Below are 22,295 nucleotides of genomic sequence, written 5' to 3'. Positions count from 1 at the left end.
CTTGCTTTACAAAGGATTTTGTTGGTTTACATATTTTTCCTTGTTGAAAACTGAAATCATCATCTAAAAGAACCAAGAGCACTAGAAATAGTGCACAGGAGCTTTACCACTACTCCCCTCGTATACATGGGGAATGATTTCATGAGAATTTAGAGAAATGACTGTACGGGGAAGCAAAGGACATTTCCTAGGAGCTTAGTGGAATTAAATTGTTCCATTGCCCCTCATATTTAAGAGGGGAACTCTTTGACCTTGTTTAACTTTGAGAATGCCCAGTTTGTCTCTGAAAGTGAAATTCTGCAGGTAGAACAAAAATTGGGTCCCTAACCGTTAAAGGCTGATTATGAAATACTCATTCAGCAGCAGCGTATTTTCATGCAGTTATTGAAGAACATATGCTTCCAGGAACTTTCCTGTGGAACAGGACCATCTTCAGTACTAGATTTTCTTGCTTTTCTGCACCCCTCTCTTGCAACAAGCTGTACATCTAGAACTTAAAGGTGTCCAAAAGTAAAACTAAGGACCTAAAGGTCAGATGTGATGCTCACACCTCCTACCCCTGCTCTCCACCCTATTGTTTGCAGTACAGTGGAGGAAGGCAATGTTTATCTTACCTTGTATGCTTCTTCACAGGGAAGATTTCTCAAAAGCCTCATAGCCGTACTGTCTTAATCTTAAAAGAATCTTAACCAGAAATTAATGTCCTTCAGCTAAATGATAAACCATGATTATGTTCTTTATTAGGCTGTTTAGCAGTATTTTGGTCTCTGGATATTTGAACATTGCTTTTACATAAGTCCACGACTTGGTCTCAAAACTCAAATTCAGTTTCTTGCTGCACTGACGATTTGCATTACATGCAATTTTTCTGTTTTTTTTGTCTAGCATGAGACAGTCTGTTTAGCAGCCTTACCCAGCTGATCTTGTTGGTTCTGGTGGAACTGAGTTTATTCACAAATTGAAAGCAAAATTGTTTGACTAAAAACAAATTGGTCTGCAAAGTCAAACTTCATTGCAGAACTACAGATTAGTTCCAGAGTTTCTGAAGAACTTAACGTTTTAAGTGTCTTGAAGTCCGAATGTTTGCTCTTCCATCTCTAGGCTTGCATAGTAGCTTTGATATTTTAAGGATATGTGAGTGAAAACAAAAGCCTCTAATGGTGAAGGATCTATTCCAAACTGTTTACATGGACAAATGAATCTCTAATGTTTCTGTTGTTAATGTGGCTAATGTACTAATATTTTTTTTCCTGTTTAAGCTGAGGCTCTGTGAAAGAATATGTAACTAGCACACACTCACACACTAGATGGGGCTACAAGGATGTTCTATTTAGGTGTTTTGTTTTTATTAAATATTTAGTGTACTGGAGAGAAACACTTTAACAAAAAAGTTAGTTGCCAATTCCTTTCTCTCCATATGTCTGAATCGTGTTCCACGGTGAAAAGATCTGTTTGGCATATCTTAAGTACATTTCTATCATAGAACATAGATACATCATAGCTCATATCTGCAGTGTTGTAGATGTGTGTGGGGGCTGGAATGAGCAGCCCACTTGGGATTTGATTTTACTGAGTAAGTATGCCCTGCAGGCTTCTTAATCCCCCCTTCCATACATCCTACTAATGCCTATCAGTCTGGCAGTATATAAAAATCACCTGAATCAGGGAATGCTCGTTTGTAAGAGCAGCTATTTAGATGGCCAACACTTGCATTGATTGCCTGCCTTGTCTGTGGAGGCTGAATTGCTGGGGTAGGCCAGAGGCCATTATGAATGGAGATGAAAATAGATAATATGTTCCCATTTTAACAGTTCTAGCTTTAGGAACAGGGTGAGAACAAGAGGCAGGGAATGCTGCTGAGGATGTGGCTCTGCTGTGAAGTAGTGGGTGCCAGTTGGAGGAACTGTGGTTACTGATGTTTAAGAATGCTTTCTATATTTGCTGTAAGTTGACTTCAGTATGGGCTGCTATGGAAAGGACCGGTCTCTTTTCTCTTCTGCTGCACTTCAAGTTTTTGAGTCTTGACATTGAGTTTGATTAGGGAACAGATCCTGCTGAAAATTGAATATATTTTTTCTGGCTATATTTTGGCTAAATTCTTTGTGAGTGACTGCACAAATGCATGTGCTGGCACAAGGAAAGGTCTGAGAAGGAGCTGCCAAAGCTAGAGTGGAACTGTGTCTGTTACTGGCAGCCTGTCCTTGGTACGAGGTGAGGCATCACTCTTAATCCTGCATAAATGCTAGCAGCTTCTGAAAGATTTCTCTTAGGACTGACTGAACTTGCAGCTTCCTGACTGAAGTGAAAAAATCGGGAAGCTGCAGCTGGATATCGAGAGAAGAACGGGATCCCACCCTTGTAAAATTATACCCTTGCAATACAGTTGCTGCTTAAAAATAAACAGGTAAATTATGTCATCTTCAAAAACTGATGATGATCATAATCGTTGTTTTTTCTTCTCCAACCCCAGATAAAATGAAAGACGGTATCATAGCTAAACTAGCTAATCAAGCTGCAGATTATTATGGCGATGCTTACAAACAATGTCAATATAAAGATACTCTGCCCAAGGTTAGTAACCCTCATAGAAATAACATGGGATCTGCTGTTGTTCACAACATGCTTGATGACGAACATGTAAAATGTTATCCTCAAGAAAAGTTGACTGTCGTTGCTACATTTATGTTGTATTTGAACCTGTACCTTAAAAAACAGTGAAGAATCTAGGAGGAAAAATACTGTTTTTTAAGCAATTAAAAAAAAAAGTGATGTGTTTACTTGTGACACGTTTGCTTAAAGGGATCTTGGGATAGTTGATGTGTTTAGGGATGCCTTCTTAATACACTAAATACACTTCTTAATACACTAAATCTGTTTTTCAAACTAACACTTCCTAATGGGGCTTAATCAGCTTCTAGTGTCCAAGTTTTCATTTGAAATTTGTTGTCTTTGGTGACAGGATGAATATGGTATCATTGATCACCTATCTGTTAATGTAAAATATGGCTGAAAGTGTCTCCTCTGTCTGCTTCCCTACCATCTCCTCTTCTTCCACCCCAAAACAATTTTGATATTTGTAAGTTATCTCTGTTTAGGCTTGACTGTGTGAGTGGCTTTGATTTTTGGCAGATACAGGAAGATTTTTTTCCATACTTTGAATATATACTAAATAACCGGTACTTTAAGAATGAGCAAGTGAAGAAGGCTTTACGCATGATATTCATCATAAGACAGTAGAAATCATAAGACAGTGGAAATTCTTTTGTGCAGTGTGAGTTACTTTAAATTTGGATAAAATGTACTTATTTTTTGATATTGACTCTTGACAGTTATATCAAGCAAAGTAGGAGATTGGTTTACACAGTGCTTTTTGGCTGAATATCTGTGGGAAGCATCCCACACTGCTGATGTTCAATTATTTCTTGTTCATTGATAGTTTCAGAACTCTAAAATAACCATTCCAGCTTTTAGTGGTTGGTCTTGTTACAAATGTGAAATATACTAGATTTACTAAAACAAAGCAAAAAAATAATGCCTTCCCTACTAGAAAACTTAGTGGAAATATTTTGACTAGGGATAAATGAAAAAGGTCAAGGTCTGGTCCTTCAAGTTGATGTATGTTCTTAGCCGGATAAGTCTCTTTAGTAAATACTTTGGCAATTATTTTCTCTGGAAAAAAATCAGGTCATTTTTTTCTTTTGTTGTACTGTAAAATAGAATCTTGATAGCCACACAAACTGTAAGTGCTACTGTACTAAAGTAAAAGTAGTACGTATTTTTATTTTTAAGCAATAAATCCCACAGAAATGCCTTTGCTGTAGGCCAGACAGTGATTTTTTTAACATATATTTTGGGAAAAAATAAAGCCTAATTTAACTTTAAATAGATATTTTACCTGGCTGCAACTTTGGGTTCTTTTGTGTGTGCATGTATTTCCTCTTGTACGTTCACTGGCATTTTACAGATTGGGCCAATTTCTTGCTTAGGTACTGTGGTTGTAATTGAATTCTGAGGGGTGATGAGATTGAATGAAGTTATTGCTTTGTCTTTTGTGCTCGTGAATCTCTCTAAACAATAGATCTGCTGCCTGTTCCAGTTGTACAGTAATTTGTGAATTGATTATTTGAAATAACATAATAAGGTTTGCTGTTTCTGTGAGTTAACATCAGCTCTGAGAGCCCTTACCTGTTTAGTTAGGAGTGTGAAATAGAAGGTGACTTGATGTGTCAGTCTCCAGTTGCAACCAGCCTCCCTGGCTGCTTCTCTTTAAAATTAGTCCTCTTTTCATTTCTGGTGGAGGCAGTGAGGTTGCACAAATGTGAAGAAGCAGTTATGTACTGAGTTCTTTAAAACATCACTCTGCTTTTCCAGTGCTCCTTGATTTAAGAAATAAAACAGTAAGGCCAAATCCTTGATCAAAGACCATGTCTAATGCTGTGGGGAGCAGTATAATGTTTTCTTCATGTCTTGGTTGGTACTTCTGTGAAGATAAGTGCATTTATATAAAAGTCTAAAAGTGACTTTTTAATGGCTTACATCTCAATATTTTTGGTCCTTTTATTTGTTATTTGTTTTCATGATTCTGGAGTTATTTTCTTGATAGCCTTCTGCTGTTACAAGTGTAATTGCTTCGTTAAATAAAAAATACCTGTTTTCTTCCCTCCCCTTTCTCCCTTCTTTTAAGAACACTGTCTTGGCTTTGTCTTGGGGGTGTTTGGGTATGTTCTGGTAACTATCCTTTCTAACATGTGCATGCGTTTCTAATCTTTGGAGTAAATGTTGTGACTCCATGGCTTGAATTTAAATTGTAGTTCATCTAATATAATAGCCATTAAGAGTTTTGCAGCAACGGATTTTTTAAAAAAAATCTGGATTCAATCCATGCTAAGTCGCATGTTCTCTGACATTTACCTCTAATATTTTAACCTATCTAAACCATTAATTGGGTGATTCTAATTTCCTTTTCTTCCTTTTTCTTCCTGCATCCCATGTTGTCTGTGGTGATTTATGTGGTTGGACTTTCCCCTGGTCAGTATTTTTATTTCCAGGAGGTGTTTCCTGTTCTGGCTGCAAAGCACTGCATTATGCAGGCCAATGCAGAATACCATCAATCTATCCTGGCGAAACAGCAGAAGAAATTTGGTGAAGAGATTGGGAGGTTACAGGTGTGTAAAATGTATACTTGTTTTCTAGTATTTTTTGGAAGAAAAAATTAAGTCATGTTTATCAAGTGAATCAAATTACTAGCAGCTGCCAAGATAAATGTCTCTGCACTTTAATGATTTTTGGACAGTTTGATACTGCTTGACACATTAAGTCTGTGTTTTTGTATTTACATACGCTTATCTCAGAATAGTTGACATGACAGATTTGCTAATAAATGTTCCTAAGTAATTTTATTAAAATAAATGAAAATTTTCTTATTCTGTACTTAAATCCTTTCCTGTAACCCCAATTTAAATCTTCATTATTTTTGAAAAGCACAAGGGAAGTTTTGAGATGTAGGATTATCACGTTGACATTTTAAAAGTTACTGTTAGGCATTTATTGCTTGCTTCTGGATGGAGCTTGATTTTTTTTTTGCATGTTCGTGTAACAATTAAGTGCCTATATGAACTTCTAATAGCAAATACTATGACTGTTACTGGGTAATGGATGAAGATATATACCTGTTGTTTACTCTTGAGTTTTAAATCTGTCTAGCAGAGCTCTTTCTCTAGGATATCACTGTAATGGACTATTAATGCCTTTTTATGTTCAGCCCACATAATCCTCTGTTATAGGAAGTATCCCTTCATGCTGAGTAGTTAAGATTTTTTTAGTAAATTCTGAAGAGAAATATGTCATTGTCTATTTTAGCACTGTCATGAATGGCGTGTAGTCAGAAGTTAGTCCTCTCTTTTTATTTGAATACATTTAGTAAAGTAAAACTTAAATCCTGTTCTCCGTAGTTATCACAGTGCTGCTTCCATAATTAAAGTAGACGAGAGATCTAGTATCCTTCCTGATGAGCTGCTCTGAGAAATTCAGGTGAAATAAAGTAATACTTTTTATTTTCCTAGATCCAACTAGATCAAATCCAACTAGATCAAAGATGGATTAGTCAGGGGGTGGGGTAAGAACAATTGTTGTAGGCTTCCAAATTAAAGTATGTATGACACACTCCTGTATCTTCTCCTGTCACACTGTTTCTTGCAAATGCTAATTAGACTTATAGTATTGAGGGGGGAAGGAGGGAGAAAAGAACAGAACTGCTGTTGAGTGCTTTTTGGCACAATGGAAAGTAGAAAAAATGTCAGCAAACTTCAAATATATTTCTAATATCTCTTAGGTTCCACTTCTCAATCCTCAGAACCTTGAGTTCTTGAACTGGTGTGAGTTTACATAAATTTTGACTAAAATTGCCTCTTACATGTTTTGTTTTTATGTATTTGGAACACAAATGTGATCAGGATGAAACAGATACAATCTAAGGATGGTGTTGTCCTGCATCACTCTGAAAATAAATTGGATGTAGGAAAGCCAGATACATCAGGGTTGTATGTAGATGCAGCAAATGGGAGTGAAAAAACATCGGACCTTGTATTTTATTTTAATGTGCAGTAGGATTTCAACAACACTTTTCTGCAGCTTTTGAGTTTGAGATTAGGTGTTGGTAGCAGGTGTGAAAACCAGGACTCTGTTCTTGCCTCTTCTGTGCATGTGAGCAAGCGAGCAAGATTTGAACCTTATCTGCAAAAACGAGCTGTTGGTTTCATAAATGAATATGAAAATGACATGACTTTTTTTGAGAATGGGTTTTCGTGGTGTTACTGCCTCTAACCTATGTTTGCTTCTTTTTTGTTTTGGGGACTCATAGTGAAACTATTGTGGGATATTAACTTGCCCTTGCCCACTATCTTTTTTTCCACAAAACTATTATAATTAGTAAATTATTTTTTCAATTTTGATACCCAAAAATATATCTTCCCCATCATTTATGGAAAAGAAGAATATCAACCAAATGCTTTGGAAGTAAAGTCACTTGGCTAACTGGGATACTCATCTGTTTTCCTAAATAAATATAATGGAGAGAGAGAGAAAACACTGTTTTAATTTTAACTGTGTTTTTTATTTTCTAGCATGCAGCAGACTTGGTTAAAACAGTGGTATCTCGTTATGATGAATACATAAATGTTAAAGATTTGGTTGACAAAATCAACCGTGCACTTACAGCTGCCAAAAAAGACAATGACTTCATTTATCATGACCGTGTTCCTGACCTGAAAGACTTGGAGCCCATTGGAAAAGCTAGCCTTGTGAAGTCTACTCCAGTTGTTGTTCCCCTCAGTCAGAAATTCATGGGTAAGCAAAGTGTGTGAAGCTTGGCGTAATTGCTATCTTGTGAAACGCACATGGTTACCAGTGCTCCTCTGTGCCATGAAAATGCAAATGTTTACTTCTGAATCTATGAAGTTTACCACAGTTTTGAAAGTGTCATTTTTTCTAATTTGTTGTTTTACTGCTTGATGACCAACATACTAGGAGATTAAACCACAGGTTGAAAGTCATTATCTGCAATGCTATCTTTAAGATATTCTCAGATTTTTCTCAGCTGCTGTTCTTCTATATTAAACCAATCTTTCTTAACTTCAGAAAGAACACTAATGTAGGGGATAAGTATCAAATCATATAATCTTCACTAATCTAGTTGCTGGCCTTCGTAAAGCTCCAAAATATCAGTTCGTTGTCTGAACAGGAAAGTTCTGAAAAATAATCTGCTCTTGTCTTTCTCCTTTTTTTTCCTTTTAAAAAGAGCCTTAAGGAAGATATGACTTGTAGTCATACAGATGTTCTCAATGTAATGCTTTTAAATTACTTCAACTCAATTTCTGCCTCAGATGGAAATCTAAATATATTAGGTAAAGACCTGTAGAAATATCCACTACATTAAACTAGAGAACTGTAGAAATAGATTTATTTTTAACACATCCTGGGGAGCAGAGGAGAAGTATCTTACACTGTGTAGATCGGTCTCTGTATTGTAACCTGTACTAAAGAGCCATGAAGATGTTTGTATCCTTTTGCTTTCACAGTGCAATTGCAGTAATTTATGCTCCTTCCCTTGTAGACCTGTTTGAGAAGATGGTTCCATTGCAAGTTCAGCAATCTGTGAGTGTTTATAACCAGAGAAAGGCAGATCTAGTAAACAGGCTAATAGCCCAGATGAGAGAAGCCACAACTTTGGCAAATGGGTAAGTATGGCTTCTTGTTAACTTTATCAAGTTGAGTTATGGAACAGCCTCTCAATACTAGTTCCCTTGCAGCCTGTCAGCATCCAGATTACAGTAAAGTTTTTTATTCCTGTGTAGTAGGCTGGCAAATTTGAGGTCTATAGTGGTGTTTAGAACTACTTGAATGCATCTGAAGAAGAAACGGTATTTCATTTTCTTCAGCCTTTCATCAGTTTTTTAGGAATCTGACATTTGCTCAGAAAGAGTTCCACTACCATTAATCTACAGGGATTTTCATGTTTCAGTGGTCAGCTTGATTGAACCAGTGATCCACTACGCTACATGGTATTTTTCCCCCAAGATTTTGTTCTTTAATAATAATAAAATCTTACCGACCTGAAAGATAGGAACGTAACTCAAGGCAGTTGGTTATTTATTTATCAGATAGTCATTACTGAAAATGTTTGCCACTTTTGTAAGAGCTAGAAGACTAGGATTTGTTTAGCTTTTAAGAGCTTTGAAACTTGCTTTTGGAGAGGTGTACTCTAGGAATAAGTTTAACGTATTCAGTTTGACCTTTCTGTCCAAGTGTATGTTGTACAATGCGTCCATTCTGATAATGGACTGTGTGATCATTTATTTGGATAGCAATATTATTACAGGGTATATTACAGGTATCTAACACATCACACAAGTTGCTGTATAACATGTTGACTTTTTCAGTGTGTTGGCTTCCCTCAATCTTCCGGCTGCTATTGAAGATATTTCTGGTGATACTGTTCCTCAGTCCATTTTGAACAAGTCCAAGTCTGTGATTGAACAGGGAGGAATTCAGACTGTTGATCAGCTGATCAAAGATTTGCCTGAGCTGCTACAAAGGAACAAAGAAATCTTAGATGAAGTAAGCTCAGCAACTGCTAACACTCAAGACATTCTTGGGGAAAAAAAAACCACACTACCACTCAACTTGTTTTCTCTAAGTGGCAATAGAAAAAGTGCACGGTTATACAAAATGCTTGCGACTTTAATAGCGTTTTAAAACCGCAGTGCTTGTAATAGCACTAAAAATACTGCTTGTAATAGTACTTTAAAAACATGCTGTTTAAGTGTTTAGTCCACACATGCCAAAACCAGGCTGTCACATATGAATGTTCACTTATGAGTATTTTCTTTTTTAAGATTAAGTTGGGGGAGGCAGGGAAACATTCTGTACAGATTTTAATCATTTGTCTTCTATATCTTTTATTTGCCGAATTAAATTTATACAAGATATTTGTGTCAGTGGTATTTTCTACACTAGCTATATACTATAGCTATTTCATGTTTACAAGGGGTTATAATGCATGTAACACTTTTAACTCTTGCAGTCCCTACGTTTGTTAGATGAAGAAGAAACTACAGATAATGAACTCCGAACAAAATTCAAAGAACGCTGGCAGCGAACACCATCCATTGAACTCTATAAGCCTTTAAGGGCAGGTAAAGTTAATATTTCTTGGCTTGGATCTTAGGAATGTTCTAAAAATGTTCATTTTCATTGTGTAAATTGAAGTAGTGTTCAGTGTTGTGATACTGTCTTTAAAGATACAAATCACAGTTTAGGAGAGGGTGTGGTAAAACGTCTTTGTTGCAATCTGTGCTATTACTGGGAGTTGAGGGTTGTTACAATAGTGGAGAGTTTCCTGCTTTTGCACCCATGGAGTGCATGTGAATGCTAAAGTTTCAGAGATGGTATATAATGAAAGATAGCTGCCCTCCTAAGAACTTCGTTTCAATTACCACTTACGTGGGTCTTTTAGTTTAGTGCGTCTTTGTGAGTTAACATCTTTTTTTTTTGTATTTCCTAAGGTGTTCTTTTGTCATTGATTTTTCTTTTTTCCAATGGTTAGTTAAATTACTTACGATCATCACCATATCAGGCTTTCTGTGTACTTAATATTTTTTTATTTTGTTATTTTTTTTTAGTTTTGAAGCTAGCGAGGGACTGGTACCAGTGTCTTAGTAAAGTGAAGGCACAGGCTTTAAAATCTGAGTGGCTCAAACTAGTGTGTATTAATATGCTGTCATATGCCTCTCTGGATAATAGAGATGCTTTGCTTAAGCACTGCTTGTATAGGAAACTTATGGTGTTAAGACTTAACACAAACATTTAATGTGCTGGTCCATAAAAATGTATGAAGACTTGCTGAAGAACATTGAAAACCGGTCTGGTGTGAGACGGGTTTTGAAATGTTAACGCCTATTTTCTCTTCCCACCACCAGAGGGAGCCAATTTCCATTGTATCTTGAATAAAGCTGTGCAAGCAGATGGGCAAGTTAGAGAATGCTATCAGTCCCACCGGGATACAATTGCACTTCTGTGTAAGCCAGAGGCAGAGCTCAATGCAGCTATTCCTTCTGCTAACCCAGCAAAAACATTACAAGGAAGTGAGGTAAAGCATGGAAATTATTCTCCATTTTGGATAGAAGGGCTACTCATCTAACAAAGTACACTCAAGTTGACTGATGTGGAGGCTGATTCTTAACTGCTATTGTTTCTATCCCAATAGATGCAGGGGGGTGACTAGAACTTCCAAAAAACTTGCTTTCTTGTTCTGTTTAAAGTCTGCTAGAGTATATTTTATGTGTAATGTAAGCAAGTTCAGTTGCTAAGTACAGCAAGACTGGGTAGCAAACAACTGTAAAAGGAGCAGTATTTGATTAATACTTTGTATAGGGTGGTAGAAAGTAGTGCTCAGGCTCTTGGGGCAATTAGATTTAAAAAAATAAAAATAAATGTTTTCCAGTATTTTAAAATATTAGGCAATTACACCAGTTTGCTTTCTGAGGAAGTCCTGGCTCATATTGTAACTTCTCTCATAGGAATTGGTTTGAAGTAAATGTATTTGATTTCCATGTTTACAGTATTATGAGATGCCTGATCTTTTTTTTGAAAACAAAACAAAAAAACAAACAAAACAAAAAACAACAACATTGTATTTGTAGTAATTCAGTGTTATTAGTGGAAGCAGATATTGTAGAGGAGAATATAGCTTGAGGAATGCTTGAAGGTCTTTGCTACTTTGCATTTTGTCTTTAGTCATGAATCCTTAAAATATGTCATCTTTAACATTTGTAAACAGAAGTGCATGCAGTATTATTGCTAGTATCTGTGAGGAGTGCAAGATAGAAACTAATAATGGATTTTTTTACTTTTGCAGTAATTCTTCAGAACTCATTAACTTGACAATTTTATTACCTAGGTCGTTAATGTCTTAAGAACTTTGCTGGCTGGTTTGGATGAAGTTAAAAAGGAGAGAGAACAACTGGAAGATGACATGAAAGCTGTAAATTTTGACATGACGAGCAAATTCCTGGCTGCACTTGCACAAGATGGTGCTATAAATGAGGAGGCTATCTCTGTGACTGAGTTGGACAGAGTTTATGGAAGTTACACACAGAAAGTGCAGGAGTCCTTGAAAAAGCAGGAAGAACTTCTCAAAAACATTCAGGTACAACAACCTGTCTGTATGTTGTCTTTGCTCTCAAACTAACTAGCAGCAATTCCTCAACATTTCCAGTGCAGTAGAAATCTACAGCTTTTTTTTCTGTAGATATGCTTTCTACTCCATTTTGCTTATGACTGTCATAGAACAATTGATACTCCTTTATTCTTCTGATCACAGAAAAATACAGGGTTTTGGTTTAGTATTCACTGGAAAGAAATGTAGATTTCTAGCAGACTCTGCCAGAGCTCCAGTGTCAGTTCTCTTGGCCCAATTCTGCAGATGGTTTTGCCCTTGAAGAAACTTAACTGTGCATAAGAAGTTTTGGTTTGGTTTAATCTTTTTTCCTCCTCCTGTCATCCCATCTTGATAGTTATTTGTGGGATAACAAGCGACCTGTCTTTGTCTGTTAGACATTTTCTGTCTCTGAAGAACGTTTTGGTTTATTTCTTATTGTTATTTACAGTGTGCTCGACTTCCAGCATCTGTAATGCTTGAAGTAAAAATTATTGAAAATTTCTTATACTGTGACTTATCTCAGTCTTAATTTGTCAGTAACACTAGGGACAGGTACCCGAAACGCCTGGCAAAAGAGTAGGTCCTAGTGCTTAGACAAATAAGAATAATTGTTTGAGTGATGACGGGGCCTATTTGTGTGCAGGGTTACTTGTGACTTCTGACTACAACTTGCACTTAATTTTTCCCTTTCTGAAGAGTTATTGTTTCTAAATGACAATATGGACACTGCTTCTATCCAGGATTTTATATTCATACGTTTCTTAACATATATCCATCAAGATTTTAGAAGTATTTTACTTTGCTGTTTGAGTGTCCTGGAATACAAGTTTGATTGCTGCTTCTGGCAGCTGAAATAGTCTGTTTTTTTCCTAAAGAAATGAGATGCAAGTGAGCCTCTTGGCAAGCTATTAAGAGGACAGAAGCAGAAAACTGACAATGTCAACCAAATTTGAGGTAGAGCTTCTAAAAAAAATTGTAACTTTTGAGATGATTTTATGAATATCAGTGGAGTATAGTGCAGCAGAGAGCCTAATTAGTATATTCTCTGAAGGAATCTCTACAGTAGAACTAAAGAATTAGGTGGAGGTCAACAAAAGAGAACAGATAATTAGTTGATACCTCCTGACTGTCAATTAATACACGTTTAATTCTGAAATAGCCACTGCACTTGGCAGTTAACAAGTATCAGGAAGTACAGTGTGTGGCTGGAAGGTGATAAAGGTGTTGGGAAAAGGGGGTAAAAGCCACGAGTAAAATCAAGAACAGGAGATACAGAATCTTACATGGAACCAGGCTGCATTATTATCACTGCTCATTTTTCCCTTCTTCCTTTTAAGAATGCACATCAAGATTTTTCAAAGATGAAACAGTCAAACAATGAATCTAATTTAAGAGAAGAAGTTTTGAAGAACTTAGCTGTGGCAAATGACAAATTTGTGGAACTTGTAGCCAATTTAAAAGAAGGCACAAAGGTACAGTAATTCTTAACGAATTGGAAGAACGTTTTATTTACACAGTGAGATGTGAATCTAAAGTCATAATAAACGTCATAGTCAATGCTAGATAGGAGGTACATTTTTGAAGATTGTACTGCTGAAGTGAGGACAGTGAGTTGCTTGGATTTTGATTGTTTTGACAGCTGTGAAACACTGTTCCTCTCTGAAAATCAAGCTTTTCTGAGTGATTTATATTAAAATCAGAACAGGTATTGATTACAGCTGAGTAACTAATGCTGAAGTACCCAGAAAAGCCATTTTATCTGAAGAATTCTTTCATTTGTTCTCTCATAATAATTAATCAGTTTATCAAATCTGTGTTTTATATACTGCTACTGCATACATGAGGAAAGATGAGGAGGGTTTTATTTAACTTGCTTTTTTGATCTGGGCTTCTGGAATGTGTCTTATTATTGCTTCAGTACTAAATGCTTTTACTGATTTATTGAATTGGTAGTCCGCTAGAGGAAAAAAAGAAAACAAAACTTTGAAATGTCAATGAAAATTGAATGCATGGAACTGACTGAAGGCAGTAAAATAATTACAAAAAAATAAAAATCCGTATAGTTCCTCACTAAGTGACCAAGTTTTGTTCTGTTTTTAAATAGACTTTCCAGTCTTGAACTATGTATGTAGTTTTTAATCTTATAAATATGTGCAGTTGTAAAATATTAGAGGTAAGGACAAGAGCTGACTAGTATCTGCTTTGGAAAAGAATACAAAGGCACTAGCAAATTTTACTGGAATGGCAGGTTCTGGGCAATGTAGTAATGTAATGCCTATAACTGGGTCAGTATGTAGAAATACACTAGCATGGAGTCTGAAAGTATTGATTGAGCATGTTAATTTTTTCTTTACTAGTTTTACAATGAGCTGACAGAAATCCTTCTGAAATTCCAAAACAAATGCAGTGACATCGTCTTTGCTCGCAAGACTGAAAGAGATGAACTGCTCAAGTAAGATTTAAATACTTTAAGCATTGTAGAAATTAAGTATTTATCAGAAGGTAATCCTTGGACAAATTTTTTATGGTACTTGATGACACAAGAAAGGAAGAATGTGTTGACTATTTCCTCTTTGCCTTGTGTGTTAACCCTACTCTCCCTTCCCTTGAAAACCTACAAAAATAATAGATGTAAATAGTGAATGCTACTTAGAAGTCTGTTCTCCTGTTCCCATATACAGTTTAGCATGAACATGTTTCATCTTACCATGATATTTTACTCTACTGCATTTTTTGGTGTGCGTCTGGTGGTAATTTTATTTTATTCTTTTGTTTGAGGAGCTTTTGATTTCTGTACCTTGCCCTTGCTGTCAGCTTGGTTTGAGAAGTTATCTAAGTGCTTCAGCATATAATTGCCTTCTGTGTCCCCCAGTGTGGTGGAGGGAAAAACACTGGTCTCTGCTCTGTAGTCTGATCTGGTCTGTTATGTTATTATTTAGATTATGTGGGTTGCCTGTGCTACTGAAGAAAGGGAAGTAGTTTTTATCCTTCCTTTGAAGGGAACAGTTGTTGCTGTTGTCCCTTGCATGTGATCAAGTTAGTGTAGTATGCGTCAAATGTAATTTTTATGCACTTGGTGTAAGAAGAAAGGATAACTGAAAAGGCTCACATTTTCCAATTTTCAGCTTTCTTCAGCAAAGCGCATAGCCTTTAATAAAAAGGGCTAGTTTTTAGTAAAATTGGTGAAACTGCAGCTGTTCTGTGCATGTACCTTGTTGTGAATGCTCAGCCCTCAAATTTTACCTTTTCTAACCTCATCGTTTTTGGAATTGCTTTATATCACTTGGTTATTGTGTATATAAATACTCGGCAACCATATACAACCCCTTCCGCCTCTTTTTTTTCCCCTCCCTTCCTACATACATGAAGTTTGGAAGCTGTAAGCTGCTGAACTGAGGCTTAGGTCTGAATATTTCACGTCTCTAATATGTTAGAATTCAGTGTTAAAGATGTAGGTTTAGTGTTGATATAACATTCAGCTGAATCTTGCAATGATACTCTCTTTTACTTCCTCATGTGTTAAGTGTTCGCTGACATGAAACTCTCAAGGTTTGCAGAAATGATCGGATTTGGGATATTTGTAGTATGTCTACCAAATGTATTTCTCAGTATGCTCAGCCTACAGTTTTTGAGTGACTGAAATGGTATGTGTTGTGCACTGTGCCCTACCTGCCCTTCTGCTCCATTAAAATCAAAATACTGGCTGTGGTTTCTGTCTTGACATAGCAAAAATGAATTTGGTGAACTGGTATCTCATGTAGCGCTGGAGACCTTGTTTCATGACTGCCCATTGGATGACCAGTTTTAATAGTGTTTTAAGCTCTACATTTGATGTGCTTGGTTGCTGGCTGGCCAAAATAGACTTCATTCTGAAAGCCACCAATCTTTGCAGCTTAGTTTTAAGAAGAAAATTGCTAATTCCTTCCCTTAGTTATTTTTCTAAGACGGTAGGTATTGTTTTTGATAGTTTCAGGATAATAACAGCATTGAATAGTTATTCCACTGTCTGCAACAAGTAGTTTGATATACGTGTATGTAACAGTGAGAGAAGACAATATTTCCAGCTTTTTCTCACCATTCCTTTTTCCTAGTGATACAGCAGGGATAACTGCAAAGACAGTTTTCTTGGAGCTCTTGTTTGTCTCTTCTCTTTTTTCCTAACAGTAAAGTTGCTAGTTTTGTTCTTCTCTGGAGCTCACCTTTGCATGCTATATAATAGGAGCCTGTAGTTTGTTGCTAACTAGACTGTATGCCTTTGTCAGTCTCCCTTGTCTTCCGTTTCAGAATACCAGGTATGAAGTTCCAGCTGTTATATGTTGCTATGTATCTCGTCTACTATATTTTTATGCGAAGTTTTTTGAAACTTTAACTGCTTCCTGAAGTGTTTTGGAGGAATCTGCCGAATCTCAAATTATAAATCTTTTGCATCGAGAAATATACTCCATCCATCTGAATATGTAACTTAGAACTGCTTCCTCAGAATTTTCATGACAAGCTGACTGTAGAATCTGTTCACCATTTAATGGAAGCTAACACATGACACCAAAGCCTCCTTGTATCTTACCAAAGTAATATCCAAGAGTAGTGATCTATATCTAGTATTGAGCTGGAACATAAAGATGTTATTAGAAAAATAAATGTAACATTTAATCAAAGATTGGCTGGAGGATTTTCTATAATGAAAGTGATTTATACTCTAAATCGTTTGAGCTAGCTCACTGATTATGCTTTAAATATTAAATTTAGTTTGTCACTTTTTCTTAATATAGCTTGCTGAATTGTATAACAATTTGTAAATAAAGCTGTATGTTTGCTTGTCTGTTTTTAATAGGGATTTGCAGCAAAGCATTGCTAGGGAGCCCAGTGCACCCTCTATTCCTCTGCCTACATATCAGACCACACCGGCTGGAGGAAGTAAGCCTGCTGCATCATCAACTCCCACTCCAGCACCCAGAACCATGGTGGTAAGTAAATGCTACAGAATTGGTGGGTTGGAAATAGAAGGTTCATACTCTGGAACTCTGATCTATACCTTGTTTATATAATTCCTTAATGTATTGGTGTATTTAGAAAAGTGTAGAAGTGAAATAGAGGGAGAAGTCTCAAAACTTTATGGAGAGTTAGTGGTTTTCATAATTGTATATCTGAAATGGAAAGTTCATTGCTTTCCAGATGCTATGCATTATTATCTATATAAGGGGAATATAGAATCTCTTTTTAAAAAAAAAAAAAAAAAAAGTAAATCATATAACCATAGCTTTTAATTCTGTGACTTCCTGAAAGAAGCTCCAACTTAATTCACTGTCTTTTGTTAGGGTGCTAAACCACAGCCACCAGCACGGCCGCCACCACCGGTGATTTCTGCGGCAAGCAGTTCTCCTTCTGCATCAGCACCATCTGGACCAGCTGCAGCTCCTGCTGTTGCTCCTGCTCCAGGAGTCGGTGCATCAAGCACTGCACCATCACAGGCACAGGGACCTCCTTACCCAACTTATCCAGGTTTCCCAGGGTATGCTATTGGAGTACTTACGCTGTTGTGTTATCCCATAATCTAAAAGCACTCATTTCTTACTTGTGACATATTTAAATCGTTTTTGTATCATTGAACATATGTTTAGTGTTCTTGAGGCGTGGTGATTACTTAGTTTTAATTATGTAATTCCTGTTGGAATCATTTGCTGACAGTATTTGTGGGGGGGTTCATTTTGGTTGCAGGGTTTTTCCTTTTTTTTCCATTTCCCCTTTTAAAAGGAGGAGATAAGACTGCAGTTCCTTAACAATGGTTTGTGGACTGTTGCCATCCCTTGCATAATTAGTTGGTGTTTATCTCCTAAGTGTTGGCATATCATTTTTTAGATCCTGGTATCTTGCTAAAGATGCTAAAGTATATTGAACTAATTGCATTTGAGTAGTGTACTTTCTTCTGATGCTTTTTCGTTTTTTTGGAGTCGGGACAAGGATTTGGAGGCAGCTGCTATCTTTTTCAGTAGCAGGCTATGAAAATGTTAATATATGTACAATGATGTTAAGCATAAGAGAATCAGTTTGCAACAGTTCTTCTAGTTCTAGCAAGTTACTTTGCTCTACCTTCGGTCTCCATTTATGTTCCATGCATTATACTTTGTTTGGTCTTTAAAAGTTGCCACACTTTCTGTTGCACAGAGTAGTATGAAAAGAAAGCGTTTGCAGTGATTGCATTTTTTTTGTCTATCGATGAGTTAAATTACTTGCAAACTAGCGTCATCAGTGTTTGGCAACTAAAGCATGCTTTTTTCTTCACACAGGTATTGCCAGATGCCGATGCCAGTAGGCTATAATCCATACATGTATGGCCAGTATAATCTGCCATATGTGCCATCACCTGTCTTTCAGAACCCTGGACAACCACCATATCCAACACCTCAACAACCTGGATACCCTTTTCCTCAACAGCCTTATTACCCTCAGCAATAATAGATCTGCACAGAAGCTCTGCTTGTTAAAAATTTGGGAGAAAATTGCAATAAGGATACTAAAACTTCAGCTTCAGTTAATGTACGATACTGAACTGTAGGCAGTCTATAACTCTTGTTCATTGTTAACTGCTCAAAAATATCTAGATCAGTTTTTGGTTACATGAAACGCTCAAAGATCTGTGGCAGCAGTACAGACTGTAGAGTAATGCCAGAACTAGAACCTAATTCAGTGGTTTGAAATTGTACACTACATGTTGGCTAGACCAAAATGTTTCTTTGCAAAAATCCTATAAAAATGGATTAGATGAGAAAAATGGAACAGTGCTTGCACTGGGTGTTATATATTCTATGGAACTACATAGCATTTCCTTCTGTACTCTTACTGGTTTGTATCTTTTGAGTTTAATTAAAATAAGCTATTTTGTCTAATAATCAAGGCCTTGTAAATCATCAGTAAAAAATAAATTACGTAAGAATGGTTTAAACACTTGGCATTTTCATTACCATTAAATTGTATTTTGTGTGTTTTTAGACTCTTTCATTTGTCCCTTGATTTACACTTGGCTGTAATGCCAAAATAACGTCTCAAATGCTTAGCCTTACAACTGAATTTACATCTCTTCTCCTTGAACCTCTATTTTTTTTTGAGTCTATAACTAACCATTTTGATACTGGTAGATGAAGTCTTGTGAGTAGAATCCTGTACCTTTTGAAGTGTATTGGACTAAAAAAATTTCTTTATCACTTTAAAAGAACAGTTACTCTGATCTCAAAACTTTTTAAAAGAAGAGAGATCGAGATCCCTTTTAGAGGACCGGTGGTTGGTTGGTTTAACCCATGTTTTTCAAAGAAGTTAATCAAAAATGTGTAATTGATTAACATAGGGCAGCTGTTAATTGTTGGAGTTTTTCAAATTGTTCTTATGATATTTTTTCCCTAGTAAAGAGCTCAAAACTTTGTGCATTCCCTCAGGGAGCTTATTATCTGTGGAGAGACTTTTTTTTTATGGTAGAAAAAATTACCTTGTAAATTAAAGCACACTGAATATTTACTTTTGGATCCATTTTCTTAAGGGACTACCTTGCATTATGTTTTGCATTAAGATAGTGAAGAATATAAACTTGTGGCTAATGGCTTCTACCAAATATTTGCTAAACTTTTCATATTTTTTTAAATATGCTGTGTAGTGGGGGAGTCACTCCTCCTGTAGCCCTTAGTTTGGTGGGACAGTTAATTTCTTGAGTGCTTCATACAAGATGTTCTGGCCATATAGAATAGCTATCACAATACCTATGTTAAATGTCACTACTTTTGTTTTTCTTTGTTTTTTTTTGTTCTTTTTAAGTGCCTGATTAAAATAGCAAGATATACTTTAGTGTAGGAGGTTTAGAGGGTGCCAGTTACTGTAGCATCTGGGTGTGAACCTTACTGGATCTTGAATACTCTTCCGCTTAAAGAAAGCGACATACGTATCCATGTGAGCTTCTTTCTTTGTCTCAAGTTTTTGCTATGTGATCACTCCAATTACTTTGTGAAGGCTACTCATCTTTAATGCTCCGTGTCCCCCACAGAAAATGTAAATAGAAAAGTAAACATCTCTCAGAACATGAGTATCTAATTCTAAACAGATTTACCAGCTCTGTAGAAGCTCAATCATGTAGGGGAGAAGGATGGAATAGGTGAATCGAACACCATAGATGCAACAGTGCACAAAGAAATGTGCTTTGCATTTCTTTATAACCACGGCTGAATGGGGTGGCACAGGGACATCTCCAATGTTTTTCATAATAATAATACTTAAGAGGCAAGCAAGGACAATGAGAAAAGCCTAGGAAGGGAACTGTTTTGAATCAACAATCAGAATCTGATTTTACTCTTAATTGGAAAAAATAGCAGTTTTCCACTAATATCACTGTCGATGTGAGCAAGTGCAAGTTTAACTCAGCCATTTTAGTTCTATATTTCTAGTACACTATTGCCTGTAGATTGTTCCGTGTTCCGTTTGCACCTTAGTTGCATTTGAGCTATTGTTTAAGTTTTGTTTCTAGTGCCTCAATTTATAGAACTTATTTCAGTGTTGTATAAAAATGTAACTTGTTCAGCATAAGGGTTCCTAGAACTGAAATTTTAAGGCTTCCTAGATTTGAAATCATTGTTAAAACATTTTTCCGATTGTTAGTTTGTTTTAGTTTGCTATTAGTTGAATATGTATAGAAATCTGTGCATTACTTTCCGCTTTCACATGACCATTTTTTTCTAAAAACAAAAATCCAGAGACATGTATGTATCTGCTTTTAAGCACGCAGCTGTCATGACTTCAGTTGAAATGTTATCTTGTTCTTCTGTAGTTTATTAAAAAAAAAAATCAGTTAGAAAACCTGATTTCATGGCTTCTCTCTTGAGTACTATGGCTTCAGACAAGTCTTTACTTTGCAAAGGATGGAAATAAATTACGGGTCCCCAAGTTAGTTTCTGCTGTGGTGAATGCACTTAGCATATCAGCTACTGTGTGAAATAGTGTCCTGTGTCCTGCACCTGTAAAGCAGGGGCTTTACAGTACAGCAGCTCTTCTGTAATAACAGCTGTACTTAAATCTTTGTAGTGGTACTGATTTTCAAGGTTGATTGAAAATATTTCCCTTTGGTTATATGAGGAGGAAATGGTAATGCCCTTCTGCCTTCAGATTAAAGTATGTTTTCATTGTCTTCCATTAGGCTGGGTTTCATATGATTTGTAGCAGCATGTTTTTACTGGGCAAAGGTGTTAACTTCACCCTTACAAGCCTTTAACTTACTCCAGCAGATAGGTGGCCCACATGAATGCTCCAAGAACATTTTTATTTTTTAAGAGACTATAATATCTATATTGTAGTTGCTATATGGAGACAAAAGTTTACTTTATGCTCTTCAGAGGTTTTGAAGTTGAACATTTGTATAAAAGCTTTCAAAACAATTCATCTGAAAAGCAAGTCTTACAAAGCAAACTAATAATGGATCATCAGTGAAATACCAAACTATTGGAGGTTTAGTAGGTCTTTCCTCATTTTTTTAATGTGCTTTCAGGTCATATGAAAATACTCATTTCCTGACCACCAATTTCTATGTTACCACCCTATGCTGGTTCTTTCGCTATAGTCTAGAGTAGGATGTAGGAATTACTCTGACTGCTTTCAGGGCTGATCCGCGGGATTTAGCCTGAATTATGTTGAAAATAGTCCATTGCTACTTCAGGGTACCCTGAGGCCAATATTTGGGCCTGGATATTCTGAAATAACATTACAAATTGCTAGGTAGCTGAAAATTGGAGGGAAAACCAAAAACACCTCTTTGGGAAGCAAATGTTTTTTCTATTAGCTGAGTCATATACTTGTTGGATATTAAAATGTACATGGTTCTGAAGTGACTTAAAACTCATCACCTGTTCTCTGGCATGTATTTATCTTAATAGAACACTGAAATAGTGTTAGTGATGGAACACAGCAAATTGAATTTTAAGTTTTGGTTCTGTTACTATTAAATGAAGTTATTTGAATTTTCAGAACTTTACTCTGTTTAAATTTTTTTTGAAAATTCTAGCTTTTGAAAAATGAGTTATGGCAGAGCAACACTGAGAGGTTCTTGTGTAGTCATTCGGGGGGGACATGGGAGGATTTGGGATAATTTTTTTTGTCACTTCTGGATAGCATTAGACACCTGCTAGCTTTTTAGATTTAGTAATGACCATTGAAAGTTGTATTTAAAGTGGTCAGGGTTTATTATTTTTACCATGTTTTCATTGTTTGTCACTATAGTTTAAATACTGCTAGATCACAGAATTTATTTGAATATTATTTTCACCAAAACACTTAGTCTTATACTCTTATTCTCTGACAAATAATGAAAAATGGTCAAAATTTTTGTTTTGGACTCAAGTTTTGGACTTAAATTTGGAACTGTTACCTTCATTAGCAAGTATTTGCTGTTAATTCCTAATGATAGCTTTGGCCTTGCATCTAATTCCCCTATATTGGGTATAATAACCATTGATGGTAACAACAGTTATCTCAGTTGTACCTTTTGAAAAATAAAATAGTGTTTCTAAATCTCGGCGAAAGCCGGCCATCAGTTTTATTAACTAGGATGTAG

General features: G+C 36.1%; 1 protein-coding gene across 2 annotated transcripts in view; it reads left to right on the top strand.

Annotated features, from left to right (window-relative positions):
• PDCD6IP (programmed cell death 6 interacting protein) overlaps positions 1 to 18,702 on the top strand; it is a 29,510-nt gene extending 10,808 nt beyond the window's left edge. The window contains exons 6-18 of one of the 2 annotated variants that reach the window (XM_035560255.2): positions 2,471 to 2,571; positions 5,049 to 5,165; positions 7,122 to 7,344; positions 8,111 to 8,234; positions 8,937 to 9,114; positions 9,581 to 9,692; positions 10,476 to 10,645; positions 11,456 to 11,704; positions 13,054 to 13,188; positions 14,074 to 14,168; positions 16,548 to 16,680; positions 17,032 to 17,225; positions 18,001 to 18,702. In XM_035560255.2, coding sequence (XP_035416148.1) covers positions 2,471 to 2,571; positions 5,049 to 5,165; positions 7,122 to 7,344; positions 8,111 to 8,234; positions 8,937 to 9,114; positions 9,581 to 9,692; positions 10,476 to 10,645; positions 11,456 to 11,704; positions 13,054 to 13,188; positions 14,074 to 14,168; positions 16,548 to 16,680; positions 17,032 to 17,225; positions 18,001 to 18,169 — 2,000 coding nt within the window. In that variant the 3' untranslated portion in view covers positions 18,170 to 18,702. Of the gene's footprint in view, positions 1 to 2,470; positions 2,572 to 5,033; positions 5,166 to 7,121; positions 7,345 to 8,110; positions 8,235 to 8,936; positions 9,115 to 9,580; positions 9,693 to 10,475; positions 10,646 to 11,455; positions 11,705 to 13,053; positions 13,189 to 14,073; positions 14,169 to 16,547; positions 16,681 to 17,031; positions 17,226 to 18,000 lie in introns of both variants that reach the window. The other variant, XM_050708881.1, reaches the window with a different exon arrangement.
• Positions 18,703 to 22,295: the final 3,593 nt, after the last annotated feature.

Source organism: Cygnus atratus, chromosome 2, assembly GCF_013377495.2.
Source record: "Cygnus atratus isolate AKBS03 ecotype Queensland, Australia chromosome 2, CAtr_DNAZoo_HiC_assembly, whole genome shotgun sequence".
In the NCBI taxonomy this organism is placed as follows: domain Eukaryota; kingdom Metazoa; phylum Chordata; class Aves; order Anseriformes; family Anatidae; genus Cygnus; species Cygnus atratus.
The sequence above is the reverse complement of the archived record's forward strand: the minus strand, read 5'-3'. Positions and strand labels throughout refer to the sequence as shown.